The following is a 20,000-nucleotide window of genomic DNA, read 5'->3' as shown; positions in this document are numbered from 1 at the left end:
CCTAACCTCGAGGAAGATGATTTATACAACGAGGGGTCTTTGTCTCTATGGTTCGAAGTACTGTGTCCGCCTACACGTGGGATGCATATTATAAACGAAGGTAAACAATGCCCTCGTCTGCTTATAGTTAACATCTGGGAGAGGGAAAACTACTGGCGGAAACGATGCAGAACGCCTAACCTCGAGGAAGATGATTTCCACAGCGAATAAACAGAGGTAGAAGATGTCCTTGTATACATAGGTAACATCTGGGAGAGGAGAAAGAACTACTGGAGACGATACAAAACGCCTAACCTCGAGGAAGATGGTATTATGCAGCGAATGGTTTTGGACTCTATTCCGTTATGAAGCAATGTGGAGACTAACGTTGTTCCCCTTCATACGCACACGGGATGCAAGCAAATAAACAAATAAACAAACGAATAAACAAAAGTAGACGATGCCCTTGTGTATAGTTAACATCTGGGCGAGGGAAAAGAGTGGCGGAGACAATACAGAACGCCTAACCTCGAGGAAGATGGTAAGGCATGATATATTATGATATAGAGATGTTATTTACGATAAAGAGACACTCATTAATGTTGCTCTCTTGTTAATTGTGTAAGAAAGACTACCTTGCTTGCTGGAAAAAGAATGATATTGTTGCGTGTTTGCCCTTGAGCTGTCTCCCTCGCTGTAAAAAAAAAAAGGAATACTAAGAAGAGGAGAAGATTAAAATAAAAAAGAGAAAAACAAGCACAAGAATAGAAGAGAAAAAACGAGAAATGAAAGCTGCCATCTCTCTCTCTCTCTCTCTCTCTCTCTCTCTCTCTCTCTCTCTCTCTCTCTCTCTCTCTCTCTCTCTCTCTCTCTCTCTCTCTCTCTCTCTCTCTCTCTCTCTCTCTCTCTCTCTCTCTCTCTCTCTCTCTCTCTCTCTCTCTCTCTCCTTGCTTCCAGATATTCTCAGATTAATCCTGCTTTCCCTGAAAACGCACTAAGCATCAAAGGGTTGGAGACACAAGTCAGATTAATCCTAGCATATATTCCTGTCCCTCGTTCGCCGTCTCCAGTAACACAACAATGAAACCTGTCGTTGCAAAATTCGTGTTATTACTTCAGTTGCGACAGGAACATATTAAATTCTGCAAGTGATTAAAAACATGAATCAGACTCAGCGTATTTCATTTATTGGCGAGAGATGGATCAGTTGCTTATTAATGAAGATATCATTATCAGTATTATTATTATTATTATTATTATTATCATCATTATCATTATTATTATTATTATTATTATTATTATTATTATTATTATTATTATTATTATTATTATTATTATTATTAATTATGTAGTAGTAGCAGTAGTACTAGTAGTAGTAGTAGTAGTAGTAGTAGTAGTAGTAGTAGTAGTAGTAGTAGTAGTAGAGGAAGAAATGATAGTAGTAGTAGTAGTAGTAGTAGTAGTAGTAGTAGTAGTAGTAGTAGTAGTAGTAGTAGTAGTAGTAGTAGTATGGCAGCCTCCTGAACCAAGACCAGACCATTCCATAAAACGCGTGACAACGTCTGCTACATGCCAGTGAGAGAAACGAATTCCTGACACATAAGTCGATGATGTTCTTCTTACGACAGGCTATTTACTGGAGAAGCTTTTCTACTTATTTTTTTTATTTGTATGATTGTTTGCCCTTGAGCTGCTTCCTTTCCTGTAATAAAAAAAAATATTATCTCCCATCAATACAAGACTATCATGAGTATTTAAGCAAATCTAAACGAGGTAGCATTGACTTTACCACCGACCCTTCTCACACTTATCAGGGTGGTTAAGGGTGGCACTGACTATGTATGAAATCTTGCCTATCTAGTCACTCGTGAAACTTGTGCCAGAACGGAAAAATATACAGGCGATCGAGAATAAAACATTCCCGATTGGAAGCCGCATCGCTTTCCGTCCGCAACGTAGTTAGCAATGCATCCTGTGTGAAGCGGACTCAACCAGTTGGGTGTGCGAGGGGGAAGCAGAGGGAGTGCGTGCAAGGGTGAGGCAGGGTGGGTGGGTGGGTGGGAAGGTTGTGAAATGCGATATGACCGCTCCGTAGACTGTTCGAGGAGGCAAGGCGGGTAGGTGTGTTGTGAAATGAGGCGTGATAAGTCCGTAGAGTGTTTGTGACATTATTGGACATTGTGACGCATGAGTGCAAATGCATGAATGATACATTTGGGTTAGGACTCACTGGCTGCTGTCTCTCCTTGTCCAAGTGCCGGAGAAACATAAATGAATACGTTAATAAATAGTAGGCAGACAGATAAGACACTTAGGTAAATAAATCGATAGATAAAGACAGAGATAGATAAATAAATAGATTGATTAGTAGATAGACAGATAGATAGATACTGAGTGATTAACAGATGGATAGAGAGAAAGAGTGTACATGAAGTTAGAACCAAGTATTGATAAACTAATTTTCATTCTTACAACTCCAGCGGCGAGATAATTTATTTTTCTATCACACTCAGAATGAAAGTAAATTATATCATGACCCTATCTCCACACTCCCCCTCTGTCTATCCGTCTCTCTTTCCCTATCTATCTATCTATCTATCTATCTATGACATAATCGGTGCTTCGAAATCTTATTATGAGGTTTATTAATTAATTCCTCTGCCATGACATGCATTGCAGCGCTTCAAAGATAAAAACGGTTGATATTAAGAGTCCTTATCGCATTATTTATTTTCATATCTATCTGAGGGCGCCTTTTTCGCTGGTTCGGAGGGTAACGCGTCTTGCTTTCCTTATTAACTGAACGGTTTTCTCAGTCAAACACAATTATACACACACACACACACACACACACACACACACACACACACACACACACGGAGAGAGAGAGAGAGAGAGAGAGAGAGAGAGAGAGAGAGAGAGAGAGAGAGAGAGAGAGAGAGAGAGAGAGAGAGAGAGAGAGAGAGAGAGAGAGAGAGAGAGAGAGAGAGAGAGAGAGAGAGAGAGAGAGAGAGAGAGAGAGAGAGAGAGAGAGAGAGAGAGAGAGAGAGAGAGACGATAAAACGTTATACTAAGAAGCATTAATTTCAGTTTTTTGTCATATAGTTATCAGAAAAAAATATCCTAACTTAACAAAAAAATTAACTAATATCTTTCTCGAGAGTAAAAAATAATTAGTAGCGCCGGTAAGTAAACCCACACCCAAAAGTATTCTTCCTCTCCAACGGAACACAAAAATAATGATGAGGAAGTATACTAACCGCTGTACTATTAGAAGAGGAAGGAGAAGGAAATAGAAGGAAAGGGAAGAGAAAGAAAGGAAAGGAAGGGAAGGGAAGAAAAGAAGATGGAAGGGAAGGAAAGAGAAGGGATAGGAAGAAAAAGAAATGGAAAGGAGGGAAGGGAGGGAGAGGGAAGGGAAGGGAAAGAAAGGCAAAGAAAGGGAAGGGAAGGGAAGGGATGGGAAGGGAAAGAAAGGAAAGGGAAGGGAAAGAAAGGGAAGGGAAGGGAAAGAAAGGGAAGGGAAGGGAAGGGAAGGGAAGGGAAGGGAAAGAGAGGGAAGGGAAGGGAAGGGAAGGGAAGGGAAAGAAAGAAAGGGAAGGGAAGGGAAGGGAAGGAGGGGATGGAAAGGGAAGGGAAGGAGAAGGAAGGAAAAGGAAAAGAGGGGATGGGAAGAGAAGAAAAGTGAAAGAAAAAAACGGAAGGGAGGGAAAAGAAAGGGTAGAAAAGGGAAAAAAAGTAAAAGAACAAGTGGGAAAAGGAGCAGGAGTTAATGGAAGAGACAGTTAAAGATAAAAGAAAGAAAGGGAGAGGATAGGAATGAAGATAAATGGAAAGGGAGAGGAAGGAAAAGGGTAAGGAGCTAGCGAGAAAATGGGAAGGAGAGAAAGGAAAGGAAGGGATGGTGAGGACATGGAAATAAGTGAAAGGGAAAGGATGGAAGGGAGGAAAGGACACGAGGAGAATGGACAAAAAGGAAGGTAATGATGGAATAGGAAGGAGAGAGATGGAGGAAAAAGAGAAGGAAAGGAAGGGGAAGGGAAGGAGAAGGAATGAGACGGGAGAGGAAGGAAGGGGAGGAGAATTGAGAGGAAGGAAATGGAGAGCAGTCAAGGGAAAGGGTGGGTAATGAAGGGGAAAGGAGGGGAAGGGAGAGGAGAGAGAAAGGAGGAGAATGAAGAGAGAGGGAAGAGAAAGGAGGAAAATGAAGAGAGAGGGAAGAGAAAGGAGGAGAATGAAGAGAGAGGGAAGAGAAAGGAGGAGAATGAAGAGAGAGGGAAGAGAAAGGAGGAAAATGAAGAGAGAGGGAAGAGAAAGGAGGAAAATGAACAGAGAGGGAAGAGAAAGGAGGAAAATGAAGAGAGAGGGAAGAGAAAGGAGAAAAATGAAGAGTGAGGGAAGAGAAAGGAGAGGAAAGTAAAGGAAGGAAAAGGAAGAGAGTGGAAGGAGGGGAAAGAAAAGGAAAGGAAGGAAAAGGAAGAGAAGGAAATGGAGGTAAAGAAAAGAAAAGGAAAGGAAAGGGAAGGAAAAGAAAGGGAACGCTAGAAAAAAGGAGAAAAGGAAAGGAAAGAGAAGGGAAAGGAAGGGATGGAAAGCAAGGGAAGGGAAGGGAAGGAAGGGGAAGGAAAAGGAACGTAAGGAAATGGAAGTATAAGAAAGGAAACGCTAGAAAAAATGGAGAAAAGGAAAGGAAAAGGAAGAGAAAGGAAGGGATGGAAAGAAAGGGAATGGAAGGGAAGGGAGAGGAGGGGAGGGAAATGGAAGGAAAGGAAAGGGGGGAATGGGGTGGAGAAAGGCAGGAAGAGGTAAGAAAAGGAAGGAAGGGAAGAGGAAGGAAGGAGGAGGAAGGGAATGGAAGGGAAGGGAAGGGAAGGGAGGGGGAGGAGAGGGGAGGGGAGGGGGGAAGGGAAGGGAAGGGAAGGGAGGGGAAGGAAAAAGGAAAAGAAGGAAAAGGGAGGAAGGGGTGGAGAAAGGCAGAAAGAGAAAAGAAAAGGAAGGCAAGGAAAGAGAAAGGAAGGAGGAAAGGAAGGGAAGGGAGGGGGTGGGAGTGGAGGGGAAGGGAAGGAAGGAAGGAAGGAGGGGAAGGAGGGTGGGAGTGGAGGGGAAGGGAAGGGACGGGAAGGGAGGGGAGCGGAGGGGAAACTTAATTACTATTGGACAATGTTATACAAGAAAAACATCTGAATCTTCTCTCTCTCTCTCTATCTATCTATCTATCTATCTATCTATCTATCTATCTATATATATATATATATATATATATATATATATATATATATATATATATATATATATATATATATATTTTTTTTTTTTTTTTTTTTTTTACACTATTACACAATATAGGAGTGCTACATAATCAATTTACAGATAGCACTATAGGCCAAAGGCAGCTCCATTACAGCCGCCTATCTTAAGGCCTACCTGAGTTCTTTCTCTCTCTCTCTTGATCAGATATAATATTAAGTTTTCAGTCATTGACGTCAATAATTCACGAGAGAGAGAGAGAGAGAGAGAGAGAGAGAGAGAGAGAGAGAGAGAGAGAGAGAGAGAGAGAGAGAGAGAGAGAGAGAGAGAGAGAGAGAGAGAGAGAGAGAGAGAGAGAGAGAGAGAGAGAGAGAGAGAGAGAGAGAGAGAGAGAGAGAGAGAGAGAGAGAGAGAGAGAGAGAGAGAGAGAGAGAGAGAGAGAGAGAGAGAGATTTATATAGAAAATCAGACCACACAGACCCCATGGTCCAGACTAGGTGGTCTGTCCTTAAACCTAAGTGATTCTACATTAATCAGATGGCTCCAAAACGTTGCATTTCAACTCTAGTTAATATTAAGTTGAAGGAAGTGACGGTCGAGCTTGTTTTTAAAGGAGTCAATCGTGTTACACTGGACCACTGACGGTGGGAGCTTATTCCATTCTCGCACTACAACGTTGGTGAAGAAAAATTTGGTGCAATCTGAATTTACTTGTCTACATTTGAGTTTTACGCCATTGTTCCTCGTACGCAAAGTGTCATCGATCATAAACAATGTTGATCTGTCTACATTCGTGAATCCATTAAGTATTTTAAAACATTCGATCAGTTTTCCTCGGAGGCGACGTTTCTCAAGAGAGAACATGTTAAGGGTGGAAAGCCTTTCATCGTATAAGATTTGTTGCGCAAGGAAAGGATCATTTTTGTTGCCCGACGCTGAACACCTTCTAATTTAGCAATGTCCTTTGCATGGTGGGGAGACCAAAACTGTACCGCATATTCCAAGTGGGGTCTGACTAAACTATTGTAGAGTGGAAGTATTACATCTTTATTCTTGAATAAAAAGTTTCTTTTAATGAAGCCCAACATTCTGTTCGCTTTATTTGCTGCATCGATGCATTGCTGTGAGAGTTTGAGGTTTGACGCGATTTTGACCCCCAAGTCCTTAACGCATTGAACGCTTTTGAGTTTAACACCGCGCATTTCGTAATCGAACCTCTAATTCCTTGTTCCAACATGAAGGACCTGGCACTTGTCTACGTTAAAGGGCATCTCCCATCTATCCGACCAAGCTGAAATTTTGTGCAAATCCTATTGGAGACCTTACCTGTCTTCGTCAGTGTGAACCGAGTTACCAATCTTTGTGTCGTCTGCAAATTTACTAATGCGATTATTGAGTCCAACATCCACATCGTTGATGTAAATAATGAAGAGCACTGGGCCAAGAACCGAGCCCTGAGGGACGCCACTAGTGACCGGCACCCACTCTGAGTTAAATTCGTCAATCACTACTCTTTGAGAGAGAGAGAGAGAGAGAGAGAGAGAGAGAGAGAGAGAGAGAGAGAGAGAGAGAGAGAGAGAGAGAGAGAGAGAGAGAGAGAGAGAGAGAGAGAGAGAGAGAGAGAGAGTGTGTGTGTGTGTGTATGTACGACACTTTTTATCACACCGGCGATGATTTCTGAGCACACGATAACATGGGTGCGTCTGAAGGGCCTCCCGCTAAGTCGAGGGGACGGTAAGAAGCTTTAGAAATCAAATTGAGCTGCAGGGGGGCTGAAGTAGACGACGTGAGCAAAGTTTGAGGAAAAAATATGAAGCGTAGAGAGAAAGGGAGAATATTTAAGGGAGAATGTTTAGAAAGGGAGACTATTTAAGGGAGAATGTTTAGAAAGGGAGAATATTTAAGGGAGAATATTTAGAAGGGGAGAATATTTGAGGGAGAATGTTTAAAAAGAGAGAATATTTAAGGGAGAATGTTTAGAAGGGGAGAATATTTAAGGGAGAATGTTTAAAAAGGGAGACTATTTAAGGGAGAATGTTTAGAAGGGGAGAATATTTGAGGGAGAATGTTTAGAAAGGGAGAATATTTAAGGGAGAATGTTTAGAAGGGGAGAATATTTGAGGGAGAATGTTTAGAAAGGGAGAATATTTAAGGGAGAATGTTTAGAAAGGGAGAGTATTTAGTGGTTTCCCATAAGAAGGATGAGTTGAAGCACATCCCGACACAAACACACTAGATGAAGAAAGGTAAAACTAGTGTGTTGAAGGAAGGGAGCGTGAAGGACAACAAAGAAACATGGAACAAGTATGAGGAAAAAATAGTAAGCACATAGACTTTAAGGAAAGGAAGGGAGAACATATAGTGTGTTTCCATAAGAAGGGAGAGGAAAAGCACAGACACAGACACACTAACGAAGGCAAAAGATAGTGTATTTAAGAAGCGTGAAGAACGAAAGGGAACAAGAAGCAAGTTTGAGGAAGAAATATGAATGGTGTTTTCAATAAGGAGGGTGAGTAGAAGCACATCCAGACACAGACACACTAACGAAGAAAGGCAAAAGCTAGTGTATTTAAGAAGCGTGAAGAACGAAAGGGAACAAGGAGCAAGTTTGAGGAAGAAATATGAATGGTGTTTTCAATAAGGAGGGTGAGTAGAAGCACATCCAGACACAGACACACTAACGAAGAAAGGCAAAAGCTAGTGTATTTAAGAAGCGTGAAGAACGAAAGGGAACAAGAAGCAAGTTTGAGGAAGAAATATGAAAGGTGTTTTCAATAAGGAGGGTGAGTAGAAGCACATCAAGACACAGACATGTTCACGAAGAAAGGGTAAAACTAGTGAGTTGAAGGAAAGGTAAAGAGCAAAAGGGAACAAGGAACAAGTTTGAGAGAGAAATATGAAAGGTGTTTTCAATAAGGAGGGTGAGTAGAAGCACATCCAGACACAGACACACTAACGAAGAAAGGGTAAAACTAGTGAGTTGAAGGAAAGGTAAAGAGCAAAAGGGAACAAGAAGCAAGTTTGAGGAAGAAATATTAAGGGTGTTTTCAATAAGGAGAGTGAGTAGAAGCACATCAAGACCTAGACACGTTCACGAAGAAACGGTAAAACTAGTGTGTTGAAGGAAAGACGAAGAGCAAAAGGAAACATTACGAGAGATAGTTAAAGATAAAAGAAAGAAAGGGAGAGGAAAGGAATGAAGATAAATGGAAAGGGAAAGGAAGGAAAAGGATAAAAGAGCAAGCGAGAAGATGGGAAGGAAATGGGCAGTGGGAGTTAAATGAAAAAAAAACGAAAAGGAAAAGGAAGAGAAAGGAAAGGAAGGGATGGTGAGGACATGAAAATAAGTGAAAGGGAAAGGATGGAAGGGGAGGAAAGGATATGAGGAGAATGGACAGGAAGGAGAAAAGGAAGGCAAATGGGGGAGAGAGAAGAGGGGTAAAGGGGAAGGAAAGGAAGGGGAAGGGAAGGGAAGGGAAGGGGAGGAGAAGTGAAAGGAGGTTTGAGGAAGAAATATGAAGGCTAGAAAGTTAACGGAAATAAAGGGGAAATATTTAGCCTTTTTCCATACACAGACACGTCAACGAAGAAAAGACAAAGGAGGCGCGAAAACAAAAGGGAACACCGAATAAGTTTGAGGAAGAAATACTGAAGGTTGAGTGTAAGGGGAGGGATGGGAGCATTGCGTTTTTACATCAGAAAGTTGAGTAAAAATAAAGCCAGACACAGACACAGACGTGCTAACGAAGAAAGGACAAAGGCTGGTGTGCTGAAGGAAAAATGAATAACGGAAGGTAACATGGACCAAGGTTGAGGATGCAATATGAAGTGTGTAAAGTTTGGACAAGACAGACTTCTCCGCCCTTTCCATGAAGAGGGAGGGAAGAAGCACTGCCAGAAACAACTGTCGATGGAGAGAGGCGGTAACTGGTGTCTTCAAGGGGCAGAAAAAGAAAAACGATAGAGAAAAACAGAGCAACTTACAGAGAGGAATATAAGTCGTAGCCCATTCATAAACACTTGTAGAGGGTTAGGTAAGGACAACACGAAGAAACCGGTGTGTGAGGCGATAAGGGAATAGAAAAACAGGAGACAAGAAACGGTAGAGAAAAACAGAGCAAGTTACAGAGAGAAATATAAGTCGTGACCCATTCATAAACACTTGTAGACGGTTAGGTAAGGAAAACACGAAGAAACTGGTGTGTGAGGCGATAAGGGAGCAGAAAAACAGAAGACAAAAAGCGATAGAGAAACAAAGAGCAAGTTAGAGAGAGAAATAGAAGTCGTGACCCATTCATAAACACTTGCAGATGGTTAGGTAAGGAAAACACGAAGAAACTGGTGTGTGAGGCGCTAAGGGAATAGAAAAACAGAAGACAAAAAGCGATAGAGAAACAAAGAGCAGGTTAGAGAGAGAAATATAAGCCATAACCCATTCATAAACACTTGTAGACGGTTACGGTTAGGTAAGGAAAACACGAAGATACTGATGTGTAAGGCGATAAGGGAATAGAAAAACAGGAGACAAAAAGCGATAGAGAAACAAAGAGCAGGTTAGAGAGAGAAATATAAGCCATAACCCATTCATAAACACTTGTAGACGGTTACGGTTAGGTAAGGAAAACACGAAGAAACTGATGTGTGAGGCGATAAGGGAATAGAAAAACAGAAGACAAAAAACGATAGAGAAACACAGAACAACTTACAGAGAGAAATATAAGTCGTGACCCATTCATAAACACTTGTAGACGGTTAGGTAAGGAAAACACGAAGAAACTGATGTGTGAGGCGATAAGGCAATAGAAAAACAGAAGAAAAAAATGACAGAGAAAGACAGAGCAACTTACAGAGAGAAATATAAGTCGTAACCCATTCATAAACACTTGTAGACGGTTAGGTAAAGAAAACACGAAGAAATTTGATATGTGAGGCGATATGGGAGCAGAAAAACAGGAGACAAAAAAGAGGACAACAGAAAGGAACATAAACAGAGCAAGAGAGAGAAGGAAAATAAGTTGTGACACAGTAAACAGACCACGTGTAGGCAAAGGTTAAGGAAGGAAAACAGGCAAAATCTAATGTGTGAAGCGATAGGAAAACACCAAAACAGGGGACGAGAAAACAGAAAAACAGAAGAACGGAAAAAACACAGAGCAAGTAAGAGAAATAGATAAAAACTCTCGTGCATTCAAAAAAACACTGAAGCGACAATGATTAAGGAAGGAAGAAAGGAGGACAGGAAACAATGAATAAGGATTAAGTAAAACAAGAAAACAGGAAAACAAAAGAACAGAGAGGAACATACAACCAGGGAGAGACATAAGTAAAAATTGCATCACACTCTAATCCCACTTAAAAGACAATGGTGAAGGAAGGAAGAAAGGGAGACTGGAAATTAATGAGGACTAAGAAAAACGAGAAAACAGGAAAACAAGAGAACAGAAAGGAACATGAGGCCATTGAGAGAAATAAATTAAAATTGCATCACATTCTAATCCCACTGAACAGATAATGGTGAAGGAAGGAAGAAAGGGAGACAGGAAATTAATGAGGACTAAGAAAAGCAAGAAAACAGGAAAACAAGGAACAGAGAGGAACATAAGTAAATAAGAGAAAACGGGAAAACAAAAGAACAGAAAGGAACATGAGGCCATTGAGAGAAATAAGTAAAAATTGCATCACACTCTAATGCCACTTAAAAGACAATGGTGAAGGAAGAAAGAAAGGGAGACAGGGAACAACTAATGAAGACTAAGTAAAACAAGATAACAGGAAAACAAAAGAGCAGAGAAGAACATACAGCCAATAAGAGAAATAAATAGAAGTTATATCACACTCATAATAACACATATAGACAACAGTTAAGAAAAGAAGAAGACATGAAACAATAAGTGTGTGTGTGTGTGTGTTTGTGTGAGGGAACAAGAAAACAACAAAAACAGAAAAAACAGAACAAACGAACATAGACCAAATCTGAACAGTTGTAGAAGGTCTAGGAAGGAAGAAAAAAAAGGCAAGAAGCAACAAATGTGGGAGCAGACAAGAAGAATAAATAGAACACTGAGAAAGAGAGAAAGAGAGGAAGAAGAGGAGGAAGAGAAGGAAGAGAAAAATACCGAGAAGCCAACTCTTGAAAAAAGGAAAGGAAAGGAAAGAAAAAAATGTCAGCAAACGAAAGAGGCAGAGAAAGAAAAGAAAGAAAAGTCTTTTACACAGCGACGAAAGGAAAGGAAAGGACGGAAAGGAGAAAAGGAAAGATGGAAAACAGAAAAGAAAGAGAAAAGAAAAGAAAAGAAAGAAAAGAGAGGAGAAGAAAAGAGGAAGGAAGACAAGACAAAGCGAGACGGGACGAGAAAAGAGGAGAAGAGAAGAGAAGAGAAGAGAAGAGAAGAGGAGAGGAGATGAGAGAAGAAAGGAGAGAATATCAGAGAAGGAAGAAAAGGAGAGGAAAAGAAAGGAAAGGAAGAAGGGAGGTAAAGAAAAGGAATGGAAAGAAAAGAAAAGAAAAGAAAAGAAAAGAAAAGAAAAGAAAAGAAAAGGAAAGGAAAGGAAAGGAAAGGAAAGGAAAGGAAAGGAAGGGAAGGGATGGGATGGGATGGGATAGGAAAGGAAAGGAAGGGATAGGAAAGGAAAGGAAAAGAAAGAAAACAAAAGTGAAACAAACTAATAAAAGGAGAATATAAATAAATAAATAGAAATAAAAAAAATATAAAAAAATAATAATAATAATAATAATAATAATAATAATAATAATAATAATAATAATAATAATAATAATAATAATAATAATAATTGTTTGGGAGGCGAAGGTGTCAGTGATCCGCTCCGGGCACAGATATTTGGAGCGGAAAACACACACACACACACACACACACACACACACACACACACACACACACACACACACACACACACACACACACACACACACACACACACACACACGCACGCACGCACACACACACACACACACACACACACACACACACACACACACACACACACACACACACACACACACACACACACACACACACACACACACACACACACACACACACACACACACACACACACACACACACACACACACACACACACACACACACACACACACACACAGAGAGAGAGAGAGAGAGAGAGAGAGAGAGAGAGAGAGAGAGAGAGAGAGAGAGAGAGAGAGAGAGAGAGAGAGAGAGAGAGAGAGAGAGAGAGAGAGAGAGAGAGAGAGAGAGAGAGAGTCTAACAGACGGACGGAATTCCTGAAAATCGACGAGGGGGAAGGGAGTAGGGACGGAGCATTATAACAGGATCAAAGGGGATTGCACCGTCAGTAGAGTCTATGAAAAAGGAAGACGAAATGAAAGTGGAGGAGGAAGAGGAGGGAGCGAAGGTATGATGCTCTTAGGATGTATTGAAGGAAAAGGAAAGGAAATGAAGCTGTAGAAAAAGATGTCACTGGAACGTTAAAGTATTGAAAGTACCGAGAGAAAAAATAAAAGAGGAAGCGCTAGAGGAAAAGGAAATGAAGAGCAGCTGTAGTAAAAGATGTCATAGGAACGTAAATTATTGAAAGTATTGAAGGAAAAAATACCACAGAGGAAAGAAGTATCAGTAAAAGGAAGCAACAGAAAGAAGAAATGTATAGGTCTTTGGAAAGTTTAAAGATGGAAAAAAAGCATAGAGAAAAGAAAGTATTGAAAGGAAAAGTACTATATACGAAAGAAGTATATGGAAAAGAAAATACATAGACGAAAGAAGGGTAGCGATGCTTTCTGGAAATTTTACGGGAATAAGATAAAAAGTTACATGAAAATAAAAGGTGTCATTGGCAAATAGCAAATAGTATTAGATGAAATACTACCACAAAGGAAAAAGAAATATAAGGGAGAGAATGAAGAAGGAAGGAGCGTAGAGATGGTCTGAAACTTTATCGAAGGAAAAGAAGTCTAGGAAAATACAAATAGTGAGAAAAAGCTCGACAGTGGAAAGATGCATAAGAAAAGAAGGCAGGAGAAAAAAAATGTATAGGTGGTCTTTGGAAAGTTTATAAAGGAAAAAAAGTATAGGAAAACAAAAGTATTTATAAGAAGCACTAAAGAGGAAAAGAATATTAAAAAGAAGCAGGAGAAAGAAGAAGGATAGTGATGTACTTTGGAAACATTAAAGGAGAAAGAAAATAAGTTAGAAGAAAATTAAAATATTAAAAAATGTATAGGTGGTCTTTGGAAAGTTTATAAAGGAAAAAAAGTATAGGGAAACAAAAGTATTTATAAGAAGCACTAAACAGGAAAATAATATTAAAAAGAAGCAGGAGAAAGAAGAAGGGTAGTGATGTATGTACTTCGGAAACATTAAAGGAGAAAGAAAATAAGTTAGAAGTAAATGAAAATATTAAAAAATGTATAGGTGGTCTTTGGAAAGTTTATAAAGGAGAAAAAGTATAGGAAAACAAAAGTATTTATAAGAAGCACTAAAGAGGAAAAGAATATAAAAAAAGAAGCAGGAGAAAGAAGAAGGGTAGTGATGTACTTCGGAAACATTAAAGGAGAAAGAAAATAAGTTAGAAGAAAATGAAGATATTGAAAGGATAAATTCTACAGAGGAAAAAGTCTAAGGAAAAGAAGGCAAGAGAAGGAAGGAGTGTAATGCTGCTCTTTGTATTCTTTTATACGATTTTAGAGGATAAGGAAAATGTATCTAAAAAAGCTGCTGCAGGAACTGGAAAAGGAGTTACAGGGAAAGGCGTCATACTAAAAGGAGTAACAGGAGTAGCGTGGAATAGGTTTATTTTTATATCTTTTTTTTTATTACCTTATTGTAAGAAAAAACAATCAGGTCAAAGAGTGAAAAAAAAATACAGAAAATACAATATCAACAACAACAACAACTACTACCACTACTACTACTTACACACACACGCACACGCACACGCACACGCACACACACACACACAAACACTTAACCCCCACACCTCATGAAATAGCTAAGGCTTTCATATGAATTCTATTTTTCAATCCATACCCTTCCAAATGTTTTCTTCGAGGGCTGGCGAGCGAGGAAGCAAATCACGGCGCCATTCACACCACCAAAATTATATTAAAAGGCTGCCGAAGGAACGTGTGGACCGGACAAAGGTGGAGGAGAGGCGAAGATCGTACCAAAGGCGAGGAGAAGAAAGGGAGGAGGGAAGGAAGGAAAGGAGGGAGGAAAGGAAGGAAGGAAGAAGGGAAGGAGGGAGGGGAGGAAGGAAGGGAGGGAGGAAAGGAAGGAAGGAGGGAAGGAAACATGGAAACATGGAAACGCAGGCAACAGAAAGCCTATTGGCTCATTACGAGGTTGCCCGCTTTGGTGATTTAATCTGCTCGACAGCCTGGGGCCTGGGGAGCAGATGAAAGCACCTCGACATTGAGGAGCAGATGAAAGCGCCTCGATATTGAGGAGCAGATGAAAGCAACTCAATATTCAGTTTACTCCCGACGCAGCGAAGTGACGGTCGATTCTATATTTGAAGGAGTTGATAGTATTCGCATTTACTACTTCTGAAGGAAGATTGTTCCAGTGACGGATGACTCGGTTTGAAAAGAAACTCCTTCCGATGTCTGTGTTACATCGACTAGACTGAATGGGTAAACCGTTATTTCTAGTTCTTAGGTTGGTTTGCAATTCAAAGAAATTGGAGTAATCGACGTTATTGAATTTTTTCAGATACTTGAAGACTTGAATCATATCTCCTCGTAGGCGTCTTTTCTCTAATGTAAAGAGATTGAGTCGCTTGAGTCGTTCCTCGTACGGTTGAGCCCTTAAGGTTGGTATCATTTTCGTGGCGCGTCGTTGAATCCTTTCCAGTAAATCAATGTCCTTTCTGTAATTAGGAGACCAGAACTGTACTGCATACTCGAGGTGCGGTCTTACCATGGAATTATACAAGGATAGCATCACGTCTGGCGTTTTACACTCGAAGTTCCTCGCTATGAACCCGAGCATAGTGTTGGCTTTGTTGTATGCTTTATAACAGTGATTCGCGTGTTTCAGGTCACTGCTGATAGTGACTCAAAGATCCTTTTCCTCCTGCATCGCTTGCAGAGGTCTCCCATTCATGATGTATGTGTGGTTACTATTTCTGGACCCAATGTGCATGACTTTGCATTTGTCAACATTAAAGGACATTTGCCATTTTTCCGACCATTCGATAATGTGATTGAGGTCTTTCTGAATGATTTCGCAGTCGGTCTTTGTGAGGGCCTTTCCCCCCACCTTAGTGTCATCAGCAAATTTCGATATTGTGGATTTCAGTCCTGATTCGAGGTCGTTGATATATATGATGAAGAGAATGGGTCCCAGCACTGACCCTTGAGGCACTCCACTAGTGACTGGAAGCCAATCGGAAGGCTGTCCGTTGAGTAGTACTCGTTGTTTTCTGTCGGTGAGCCAATCTCTTATCCACGCGATCAGATTGGCTCCAATGCCCGCCGAGTGCAGTTTCTTAAGGAGTCGCTCGTGCGGTACCTTGTCGAAGACTTTCTGAAAGTCCAGGTATATAACATCACTGGGGATGTGGGCATCCCAGTTCTTATATATACCTTGGAAGAAGTCTAATAAATTCGTTAGGCAGGAGCGCTTGTTTCTGAAGCCATGCTGGGTGTCGGAGATTACATTATTGTCTTCTAGAAACTTAACAAGTTTGTCTCTAATAATCTTTTCGAGTATTTTTCCTGCCACTGATGTCAAACTTATGGGCCTGTAGTTTAATGCAACGCTTTTGTCTCCTTTTTTTGAAAATCGGTGTTACGTTCGCCATCTTCCAGTCTTCCGGGACCTTTTTCAATTGAACAGACTGATTGAATATGTTAGTGAGTGGCTGAAGTATTTGTTGTTTAAGTTCTTTTAATAACCGCGGGGACAAACCGTCAGGTCCTGTTGACTTGTTCGTGTCGAGTTTATCCAAATACTCTTTCACTTCTTGGTAGCATATTGAGTCAATTTTCAGGGGCGTGATTCCCCTCGGCGGGTCAGGGTTCTCGGGCATGGTTTCGATGTTCTCGACTGTGAATACGGATGCGAAGTTACTGTTGAGGATTCTGGCCATCTGTTTACTGTCCTGAGTTGCAGCTCCAGTCTCGTCTGTCAGGGGACCAATATTGGATTTTACTTTCTTTTTCGATCTGATGTATGTGAAGAAATTTTTTGAGTTTGTCTTGATGTCACGCGCTATTTGTTTTTCGTAGTTGCGTTTACTACTCCGAATAAGGGTGCGACAAGCTCTGAGGCTGTTGTGGTACTGAGTACGGGCTTCGGCCGTGTCATTCTCTTTCATTAGGTTATAATTCCTTTTTTTTAAGTTTACCGCCCTGTTTATTTCTCTGGTCATCCACGGTGGATCTACGGCACCATTTACTCGCCTGGGTTTCGTAGGCACTGTAGCCTTTTCTACTCCCAAAAGCTTATCTTTGAAGTTGTTCCACACGTTGTCGATTGTATTGTCGGTTAGGTGAAGTTGGTCCCAGGTCGCAGAGGGAAGCAGCTCACGGGCTAGGTTGAAATTTGCTTTTGTAGTCTGGTATCACTGGCGGATTGTCTACGAATTTGTGACTTATGTTGACATTGAAACGGATTAAGTGGTGATCGCAACCATTAATTTTTTCACCAACTTCACAGTCGCGAATGAGGTCGGGGTCGCTTACTAATACCAGATCCAGCAGATTGTTTTCTCTTGTTGGTTGAGTTACAACTTGAGTGAGGAACGAATCCTCCACCATTTCTATAAGCCTGTTACCCTCTTGATCTCCAGTCAATTGTCCCCAGTCAATGTTAGGGCAATTAAAGTCCCCAATTATTGCTTCTTTACTTTGTGTTAAAGAGTGAAGCTCTTCGTACAGGGCAGTGTCATCGGCTGCTTGTTGTTTTGGAGGCCTGTATACGGTCGCAAGTGTTAGTTTCTTATTATTCGCAGTTATTTCCACACAGACGGAGTCGTAATTCTCTGCGTCCTGTTTGTCTATTTTTATGGCAGGGAGCGTACTTTTTACGCAGCAAATTACTCCTCCTCCTTTCTTGTGCATTCGATTTTTTTGGAAGCTTTCGTACCCGGGAAATGACAGTTCAGATACTAGATGTGCAGAGTTGGCCCAAGTCTCTGTGATGGCTACCACATCTGGTTTCTCAGTTGCAATATACGCCCTAATTTCGTCCTTTTTGGGTAATAGACTGCGTGCATTTGTGTACAAAATGGAAATGTGACTACTGGTTTGGCCGCGTCGTGTTGAATGAGTTCGCTTGTCGGAGGCGTCGTTGGTTACACAGTTTCTTGCAAGCCGCATCGACGCTACGGTTCGGAAGGAAAGGAGAGAGGAAGGGAAGGAAGGAGGGAAGGAGGGAGGGAAGGAAGGAAGGGAGGGAGGAAAGGAAGGAAGGAGGGAAGGAAGGAAGGAAAGGAGAGAGGAAGGGAAGGAAGGAGGGAGGGGAGGAAGGAAGGGAGGGAGGAAAGGAAGGAAGGAGGGAAGGAGGGAGGGAAGGAAGGAAAGGAGAGAGGAAGGGAAGGAAGGAGGGAAGGAGGGAGGGAAGGAAGGACAGGTGAGGTTCGTGTTATTAAATTAAGTTCCCGCAGTATTAGCCTTGATCTTTTTGTACCGAGAGCGAGAGCGAGAGCGAGAGCGAGAGAGAGAGAGAGAGAGAGAGAGAGAGAGAGAGAGAGAGAGAGAGAGAGCACCAATACCTTTCCACCTTCATTCCCCCACAGACACGCACAAGAAACGGCTCCAGACGTCCTCCCTGCCGCCCCCTCCCCTCCCCTTCCCTGGGCCTGAGCAGCGAGCCAAGCAGCGCCATGTTCCCGCCGGGGCAGTGACCTTGCAACTCCCTCTCCGCCATGGACCTCGCCGTGGAGACGTGCGGCGACCTGGGTGCTGCGGCGTGCGGCGGGGCGGTGATGGACGGCGGCGTGGGGCTGGCGGCTGAGAGGGCGGGACTCGCTGCCGCGCCACCGTCAGCCTCTCCGGCGGGCAGCACCGAGCAGCCCTACTTCCCCATCACCGAGCGCCCGGAGACCTACATCGTGCCGACTGTGTTTGCGTTCATCTTTGTCGTGGGCGCCGTGGGCAACGGGACGCTGGTGTTTCTGTTCGCGCGCTACCCCAACATGCGCAACGTGCCCAACATGTACATCCTGTCCCTGGCGCTCGGTGACCTCCTCGTCGTGGTCTTCGCCGTACCCTTCGTCTCCATCATCTTCATCACGGACACGTGGCCCTACGGCGAGCCCATCTGCCGGCTGTCTGAGTTCATGCGGGACGTGTCCGTGGGCGTGACGGTCTTCACTCTCACGGCGCTCTCCGCAGACCGTTACCTGGCCATCGTGGACCCCGTGGGGCGACGCGCCGGGGCCGTGGCGCGCCGCAGCACCGTCCTGGCCACGGCCGTCATCTGGGGCTTCGCGCTGCTGCTGGCCTCCCCTGCAGCGCTCTTCTCACACCTGTCGATGGAGCACACGGGCAACGGCACCATCGTGATCTGCTACCCCTTCCCCACCTGGCTGGGCGGGGTCTACCCGCGCGTCAACGTGCTGGCCAAGTTGATCGTGTACTACCTGCTGCCTCTGCTCATAATCTCCACCTTCTATCTGCTCATGGCTCGCCACCTGATGCGTGCGTCCTCGGCGCTACCCGGCGAGGCGGCGCAGCAGCAGCAGCAGCAGCGGGCGCGGCACATGGCGGCGCGGCGCAAGGTGGCCCGCATGGTTCTGGCCTTCGTGGTGATCTTCGCCGTGTGTTACTTCCCCAACCACGTGTTCATGGTGTGGTTCTACTTCAACCCCAACGTGGAGCACGACTACAACCACTACTGGAACGCCTTCCGCTGCATCGGCTTCTGTCTCGCCTTCTTCAACTCGTGCGTCAACCCCATCGCCCTCTACTGCATCTCCGGCGCCTTCAGGAAGAGCTTCAATCGACACCTGTTCTGCTGCCTGTGTCCCGAGGAGGCGCGCGGCCGGGCCTGGACCACCCTGCGCCTGCGATCCTCCGACCAACACTTCCACTCCACGCTGCGCAAGACCGACCACTACGACATGTCCACCCTCAACGGCCCCGACAAGGCGGCGGTGTGAGGCGCGACGACCACCACGACCACGACGACATGTCCACCCTCAACGGCCCCGACAAGGCGGCGGTGTGAGGCGCGACGACCACCACGACCACGACGACATGTCCACCCTCAACGGCCCCGACAAGGCGGCGGTGTGAGGCGCGACGACCACCACGACCACGACGACCACCACGACCACCACGACCACGACGACCACCACGACATGTCCACCCTCAACGGCCCCGACAAGGCGGCGGTGTGAGGCGCGACGACCACCACGACCACGACGACCACGACGACATGTCCACCCTCAACGGCCCCGACAAGGCGGCGGTGTGAGGCGACGACCACCACGACGACGACATGTACACCCTCAACGGCCCCGACAAGGCGGCGGTGTGAGGCGCGACGACCACCACGACCACGACGACATGTCCACCCTCAACGGCCCCGACAAGGCGGCGGTGTGAGGCGCGACGACCACCACGACCACCACGACCACCACGACCACGACGACCACGACGACATGTCCACCCTCAACGGCCCCGACAAGGCGGCGGTGTGAGGCGCGACGACCACCACGACCACGACGACCACCACGACCACCACGACCACGACGACCACCACGACATGTCCACCCTCAACGGCCCCGACAAGGCGGCGGTGTGAGGCGCGACGACCACCACGACCAC

The 20,000-nt window shown here is 43.8% G+C and overlaps 1 protein-coding gene across 1 annotated transcript in view; it reads left to right on the top strand.

Annotated features, from left to right (window-relative positions):
- Positions 1-19,599, top strand: part of LOC127000741 (neuropeptide CCHamide-1 receptor-like) — a 36,120-nt gene extending 16,521 nt beyond the window's left edge. Inside the window, exon 2 of the mRNA XM_050864775.1 lies at positions 17,966-19,599. Within this exon, the coding sequence (XP_050720732.1) occupies positions 18,095-19,330 (1,236 nt within the window). The 5' untranslated portion in view covers positions 17,966-18,094 and the 3' untranslated portion in view covers positions 19,331-19,599. The remainder of the gene's footprint in view (positions 1-17,965) is intronic.
- The last annotated feature ends 401 nt before the right edge of the window (positions 19,600-20,000 follow it).

This window comes from Eriocheir sinensis, chromosome 19, assembly GCF_024679095.1.
Source record: "Eriocheir sinensis breed Jianghai 21 chromosome 19, ASM2467909v1, whole genome shotgun sequence".
Classification (NCBI taxonomy): Eukaryota; Metazoa; Arthropoda; class Malacostraca; order Decapoda; family Varunidae; genus Eriocheir; species Eriocheir sinensis.
The sequence above is the reverse complement of the archived record's forward strand: the minus strand, read 5'-3'. Positions and strand labels throughout refer to the sequence as shown.